This window comes from Temnothorax curvispinosus, unplaced genomic scaffold (assembly GCF_003070985.1).
Source record: "Temnothorax curvispinosus isolate PA1 unplaced genomic scaffold, ASM307098v1 QBEX01007418.1, whole genome shotgun sequence".
In the NCBI taxonomy this organism is placed as follows: domain Eukaryota; kingdom Metazoa; phylum Arthropoda; class Insecta; order Hymenoptera; family Formicidae; genus Temnothorax; species Temnothorax curvispinosus.
The window spans coordinates 5,012-13,142 of record NW_020217198.1 but is presented as its reverse complement, the minus strand read 5'-3'; the positions used below and the strand labels follow the sequence as shown (position 1 = coordinate 13,142).

Below are 8,131 nucleotides of genomic sequence, written 5' to 3'. Positions count from 1 at the left end.
AGCACCGGTTTGCACAAATTTTCATATTCGTCGCTCATGTCACGTCATGTGTTGTACTCGCGACTTTCAGTCCACTACTACTGAGCGTACCTTCAAATTCATCCTTCTATATCTCACTATTTTCACATTGTTTGTTTAACATATCTAATTTCATAATGATCTCAGCATCCGTACGGACGTTTTGTGAAAAATCTACGATGTACAGTTTTGCACGTGTGCGATGAAGTCACCGCGAGACGCGTATGTTCATGAAAACGATATCGCACCATTAACTTTCAATGGTTTAATCTGTATAACTGCTATTGAACAGCTATCAAACAGTTATTGAACCGCTATGAAACAGCTAAAAACAGCCAAAAACAGCTATGAAACAGCTATCAAACAGCTATTAAACCGCTATAAAACAACTATAACAGCTATTGAACCGCTATGAAACAGCTAAAAACAGCTATTAAACAGCTCTTGAACAGCTATCAACAACTAAAACAGCTATCTGTATAACTGCGTTCTGTATAACTGCTATTGAACCGCTATCAAACTTTTTTTAAACAACTAAAAACAGCTTTTAAACAGCTATCAAACAACTAAAAAACAGCTAAAAACAGCTAAAACATCTATATTATACTACAAAGTATGTGGGAAAAGGAAATAAATCATTTATATATACATATATAATTTATTTCAAAAAATCATAATTTTTCTGGTGTCGCGACCACCAGTTAAATATTTTTAATACATTTTGTAATGCGCAATTCTTAACATGTTTTTCGCATCTTACAGTATTAGTAACATCTAGATTATTTAAAGATTCGATATCTTCGTAATTTGCATCCAAAGTCTCAATTTTAAGATGTTTTCTCGCTTTATTCTCAAGCAGATCCATCAGCCATTCTCGTTTCTGACATCCCTTGACGTACACAAGAGTCGACGTCTCGTCACCCTTTCCAAGTACGGCCGATGTAATTAGATGTTTTGCCATGCTGTAGGGCACGTTTCCGTCCTCCCATCGTAGTCCATGGTGATTTGCAATCAACCAGAAAGCGCATGATTTGTCGGATTTCATGAGGAGACTCCATGGCATAGGACATGTAAAAATGTAATGCACCAAAACGGTCCCGTTTCTCAGAACCGCCACCTCTCACGACAAATTTCATCCCGGCGGTGAATCCTTGCAGATCGACAAACGTCGGTACGATCATGGCGAAACGATAGAGCAATCTGTATCTTATCGCGGTACATCAGTGTCTCTTATATTGTAATATCTGCTTATATTGCAATATCTGCTGATATTGCAATTTACATGAGTTTGTGCACTACGTTCGACAACGGACAGTATTCGATTACGCGATCATGCAAGAAGAGACAATAGGCGGTAGTATTTGCAGGTAAATTTTCTTTACAATTAAATTCTATTCGCACATCCACGGTGGCGCTCTTGACAGATTCGTTTTGTCGCAATCAATGACAACAAAAGGTCTTTCTATCAGGAATGTATACAAGCTATAAAGCGTATCGAAGGAATCGTATCCGTAATAAGTTTTACGAAAACGCGCATACATATCGAAAAGGACGGCGTATCGATTTTTGCCAAAATCCAGATTCATGTCGTCGTACGAATAAAATTCTGAGTTTAGATAAAGTTTCACGTTGGTCAAGTTACAGGCATCGAATACGCTAACATTTTAAGACATGATATTCTTGCGGCCTGTCTGCAGCGCAAAGATAACGTACCGCGGCTTCTCTAGCTGAGTCGCCGTTTTGACGGCCCACGAATGCTTGGTCGTGCTCTGCAACATGGGGTACTCGTACAGATCCCACGAACGAAAACTGACACTAAGATATCGCACGCTTTCCAAGGCCCGTAGCATGGATAGCTTATTAACCTCGTTTAACGTAACGTGAGGTATTCACCACTGTATTTTAAACAATTCGATTTCCGGCTCCGTCGCCGGATCTCCTACAATGCAATTGTTATCGCTACGCGCTCGTATCAAAATTAATTCGTGACGAGCGTTAACAACCACGCGTTTGTAATCCTCGCAAAAGCCCAGCAACAACTTGAGCGGTACGCAAAAGTTGAAGTATCCTTCCGGTATGCTCGATGTAACGTCCCAGCCAGCATTCCGCATGAGTTGAGAATCATTATACGATAGCGATACGTAGTTCTTGATGGTACTGGTTATGCCAACGTTTCTGTTGCGATCAATCTCCACACCGTTGAGCTCGTATCGAATCTCATCAAACATGAACGCTGCACAATTATTTACAAGCGTTGCCTGAGACTCATCATTCCTTCTCTTTATTACCAATCGTCCTTCAATGTAGAGAAAGCTTTCACACGGCAACGTGTATAAATCTTGCTGTTGTATGGGTATTCTTATCTCATCGTTATGTCCAAACGTTGTGTTGGCGTACGGATTGTACGTGTGTGTCTCAATCTTGATGACGCTGTCGTCAAAGATTGGTTCACCTCCAATGTATAAGATATTAGTCATTTTGTACGACAAAACCCAATGATTTCAAAAATTCAATGTTCGACGCAGTGAGTTTCTTCTTTGGCGATCGGATTGTCTTTTTCTTTCTCGTCTGTCGCACCTGCTCAGCTTCGTTCAGTACGAGCATCTCACGATATCGCTGTCGTCTTCGTACATGCAGTCTAATGGTGATTTCTTCTCCGCGAAAATCAATCAATCGACCGTTCTGATCCACGACGCGAAGCGTCAAGTCCGAAATGCTCCGTACGATGATCGGAAGGTAAATGATCTGTGCCGGCGTTTCCGATATCTTATATCCTAGAGGCACGCTCGGTGAAAACTCGTGTATCGTGTGTACGTACTTGTTGCTGCACGCACCCGCTGTCACGTTACACTCTATGCGAATGATGTTTACGTTGATGATATTTAGCGGAACATCCGATTCGTGCCATTATCGCGACTCCAGCACGCGATTCGCTGAAAATCCCAGCAGCGATCCAATGTTGTTCGATTTGGTGAAATTTATCCGATAAGCGCATTTAGTTTCGCTCTTCATCGTATTGTTATTAGCACGAATAATAATCAATGGGTGTGGTTCATCTTCGTTTGTCGATACATTATTGGATTGGTCCCATAAAAGAGCGCGTTTTAGATACATGTCTATATCACGCAGTTCGTACGATCCTTCGGCAATGGTAATCTTCTTGTCGTCGTCGTCATAGTAGAATTTATTGTTCGACGAATTTACATTTGATATCGTGTGATAGGTTTTAAAATCTGTTAGACCGAGCTCGTAATTGCCATCGCTCAAATCCACGGCGGGAAAGTAACTTACCGCGAGGATGCTGCTCTTGCCGGTGAGCGTAAATGTCAGTGACATGTTTGAATGAATACTGAGATTAAACAGCGTAACGCCGGTCTTTAAATTGATTGTCAACCGACTGTAGAAAACGCAGACACAGTTGTCCGTAACTGCTCTGATCGTATCGCTGATAAAGCGTGCGATTGTACTCTATTATATTGTTCTTTAGATACTGCGCCAATTCTCTCGGTGGTCGAAGATTGCCAAAATTGTCGAAATATATGGCACGATCTCCCCTCTTTGCGTACGCCACCCAGTGAGTACCCAGTCCCTCAGTATTATCCAAATTCATGATACCGCTCTCGTTTCGACGTATACCGCCGATCGGTAACGAATCGCGCATGAAATACCTCTAAAATATGGAATGCGCATACGTTTTGCCAATTGTTGCAGTTGTACATTGGTAGTTACACCCCTGGGGATTTTTAGCGTCTTTTCGACGTTTTTTTTTCTCGAGACTCTCCGTCCGCGTTTGTACGGAGCGAGATAAAGTCCGTGACCTTCCATGGCACGATTGTGACGTTGCATCTCTTCCAGCTGACGTCGCGCGGCTTTGTTATCATTCACGGCCTTTGCGACTCCCACCGCTCCGCCGACCAACGAGCCGAAACCCCTAATAACGGCAGGATGGTAGAGTACCGCCGCGTTTAGCTACCGGAAGTATTCGCTTGGTCTTCTTCTTTTTCTTCGTTTTCAAACCCATACCGAGTTTCGTTTTAGCCTTCATGGCCGCCCAAACGGCTGTAGCCGCAGTTCTCTCCGAGAGTCGAATCGTTCGCGGTGACACGTTTCCACGCTTTCGCGGCGAGTATATTGTCTGCCAGGTGTCGTTCTGCGAGATCGTTGCTACGCGAGTAGGCTATGTCGTGCTCGCGACACGCTGCGTCCACTGGATTAATACCCCGATCACCTCTTGCCAATCGTGTTTTTAAACGAGTTCCCGGACCGCAAAATTGATAGCCGGGAATATGTAATTTGATCGAAAGCGCGTTTATCGCGCGATTCAGCAGACTTCGACCTATCTTCGGCGGCATTCGCCGCAGTTTTTTATCAACGGCGGCGGACCGTCGATGTGCGTTTGCTGACACGGCAAATTATAATGTATTAAACAGCGCCGATATTGCTGAACCTCCAAATCTGCCTTGATATGTTCGGGAAGCTTATCCCACAAATAATCTATGTGATTATAAAACTGTTGTAGTAAAATGACCTTTGGTATATACTTTAACTGCTCGGCGGTTAAATCGTAAATATCGCTGTTATCCGACACGAGCAAAAACATTTTAACGATTGAGCATCTTAGCTCTACGCGCCTCTATAAATAGGCCAGCTTTCTCGATACTGCATTTCATTCGTTGTGGAGGGGAGGTAAAATGCGGTTCGTACGACAATCGCGGACGATCAAGTGACAAACTTTGACGATAAGATGCGGTTAACGAAAGGGATACGCAAACATGGAGGTATGCTACCGATTTCTATACGCGGTATCATCTGCGGTCCGTCGAATTGCGGCAAGACAAACGTCTTGATAAACTTGCTAGAAAGTCCGCACGGTGTACGTTTCGAGAACGTGTATGTGTACTCGAAATCGTTGCAACAACCGAAATCTCGATATTTGGAGAATATACTAACACCGATAGAAGAGATTGGCTACTTTACGTTCTCGAATAACAGTGACGTCATTCCGCCGAGCGAGGCGCTCCCGAATTCTATTTTTATCTTTGATGACGTGGCGTGCGACAAGCAGGATACGATAAGAGAATACTTTGCAATGGGCCGGCACGCGGACGTTGACTCCTTCTATCTTTGTCACACGTATGCAAAGATACCGAAGCATCTTATACGCGACAACGCAAATTTATTGATTATGTTTAAACAGAATGGTACCAATCTGAAACACATATATAACGATCACGTAAACACAAATATGTCTTACGATAATTTTAGTAAATTGTGTCATACGTGTTGGCAACAAAAGTATGGATTCGTGGTGATAGACAAGAACAGCGCGATTTCGAATGGTCGATACAGAAAAGGATTTAACGACTTTGCGATACCGAAACGTGGTTAGTTGTTGTTGACGCGTCGATTGAACAACGTTAGCGTTACAGAGAGAGATCGACACTCTGCTTTGTTTTTTTCTTCGCGATGGCTGCGATCGACGGGAGTGAGAATATTCGCGAGCGCGAGAAAATCGTGAAAGATTTTATTTCAGTAATGATGCTCGGTAATAAACGTTTTGAACGTGAACCATGCGGACAAGATAATTATCGACGACATACGATACAATGGCACACGCGGTCTTTTCGAATTAATCTTTAAGAAATATCCCGATCATGATATCTACACGGAGGACGAGATGCAAACATACAAAAGCATTCTGTTGATGACGAGTGCTCATAAACGCAATTATGATGCTCACGCTCAAATAAAGGGCAACGGGGGATACAAGTACACACATATAATCGGGCCGCTGATTTCGGGTAAAAAAGCTGGAAAAGGTATACCGCGTCCCATGACAGGCAACAACATCGATCATATAATTTAATCGTCGATTTCGGGTAAAAAAGCTGGAAAAGGTATACTGCGTGCCATGACATTAAACAACAACAAGATCGACTATGTTTATTAGGACGATCCCAACGAGCTTGTAGATCGTCTGCGATTGCTCGAAGCTTCGCGCCTAACTGGTCACACCGGTCACGATAACGAGATCCTGTCGATTATCGAGAAACTTCGCGAGGCTGGACTTATTATAAATTAAGTGGCGCGACAGCGATCCATTCAATCAACATCAAAATGCCGATCAACAAGTTTGGTATATCGCTCGGAAGAAGCGGTGCGGTACCGTACTGTCAATGGAGCGGATTAATCAGAAATTACGCGCGCGATAACGCTCTTTGCATGGTCGCCACCGACTTTGACGCGAAATCGCGCAAGATTCGACGGATAGTGCCGCCCATAGATGATGGCGATGCCGCCAATAAACGTTACGTGCAGCAGAGCGTGCAAATTTTGAAAGATCGGCAGGATGAAATCGAGAGAAAGATGGCTGCATTTTAGAATAACGTGCAAATTACCCTAAACGAACTTCAAAAGATGATTCAAGATGTAATTGCGAATTATCGCAAATAGATAAGAACGCGCATCTGATCTCTGCGTCAGTTGCACGCCATCGTCATGGCTAGTAAGAAGCAATCAGCTGAGAAACGGTGGCTGGTGGAAGAATTACACGCTCCTGCGAGAAGAAATTTTTCGCGAAGACGCGTCATAGTGCGCGAATACGATGACCTGTGGCAGGCAGATGTGGTCGAGATGCGTCCATACACGCGATTCAACAGAGGCTACCACTACATACTCACTGTTATCGACGTGCTGAGCAAGCACGCATGGGCCGTACCGCTCAAGGCCAAGAGCTGACCCGAGGTTACTATGGCGATTGCAAAAATAATTCGAGACGGCGGAAGATGTCCGAACAATCTGCAGACTGACAAGGAAAAAGAATTTTACAACGCCAACGTGCAGAAACTCCTGAAGAAACATAATATTAATCACTATTTGACCTATTCCGTAATGAAGGCATCGGTCGTTGAACGATTCAATCGCACGCTCAAGAACGACATGTGGAAAATGTTTACGCGCAATGGAAATTACAAATGGATCGACTCGCTGCCGGGTCTCGTATCGGATTACAACGCGCGAAAGCATCGAACTATTAGCATGCGACCCATCGATGTTACCCCCGCGATCGCCGACAAGCTCCTAAAAACGGTGTACAGCCATGTAAAGATCGTTGCTCCCGCGCAATTCAAAGTGGGCGACTCGGTACGCGTGAGTAAATTCAAGACAATCTTCGAGAAAGGATACACGCCAAATTGGACCACGGAGGTGTTTAGAATCGTCAAAGTGCAGAAAACTAATCCTGTGACGTATCTATTGGAAGATTTCTGCGGAAAACCCATCGCCGGCGGCTTCTACGAATACGAGTTACATCGCGTTGCTAATCCGACGTGTATCTCGTTGAAAAAGTTTTGCGCAAAAGGGGGGATGAGGTTTATGTAAAGTGGTTAGGATTTGATAATTCACACAATTCATGGATACACAAGAATAATGTATTGTAAAAATTTATTACAATATAAAAACATATTATACATACAAATGAGTCATTTATTTTCCTAAATATTTAAATGTAATTACAATGGTATTTTATAATGCCCCATGGCAGCGTTTCGGTAGAACCGGGTTATAATGTATCGCTTATCGTCGTACGGACTTAGAGCTATTTTCGTTTCGGGCAAGGTGTACACCTCGTGTTGTTTGGATCTTATGCACGCCTGTTGTGATTCTTAAAGGCCAACCACTTGTCGTTATCGCTCGGTAACTTGATCGCGCAGTCGTTCATCTCCCGACAGTCGACGGTGTGGGCTTCCAATTTCTCGTTGGAGCTGAAGTAGTGCAAACATCTGTGAATAATGAAATTTTTTTATATCTTTTACGTAAAAATTATTTTATTATTTATTAGGATGTATACTCGCCGATCACAAAAGTATTTCCGACCATGGTGTCGGTTGATTTGCGAGCTCACGAGGCGGGATAGGTTCTTAATCCATGCAAAATGTCCCACGTTGTCATCATGCACGTACAGCAGATTTACATGCCTGTCCATCTTTCGGTCGGCGAGCCGTATTGGTAGAATTGCAAGTTCCTTGTTTTTTTTCTCGATGCTAAACACGTTGATAGAAATGTTGTTGTGATTTTCAAAACTTTTAATTTGATCCGACGTCATTGGAAACTT

The 8,131-nt window shown here is 43.2% G+C and overlaps 1 protein-coding gene across 1 annotated transcript; it reads left to right on the top strand.

Annotated features, from left to right (window-relative positions):
• Positions 1 to 7,056: 7,056 nt before the first annotated feature.
• On the top strand, positions 7,057 to 7,398 carry LOC112457031. The gene has a single exon (XM_025019902.1). It carries the CDS (start codon positions 7,057 to 7,059, stop codon positions 7,396 to 7,398), a length of 342 nt encoding a protein of 113 aa, XP_024875670.1.
• Positions 7,399 to 8,131: the final 733 nt, after the last annotated feature.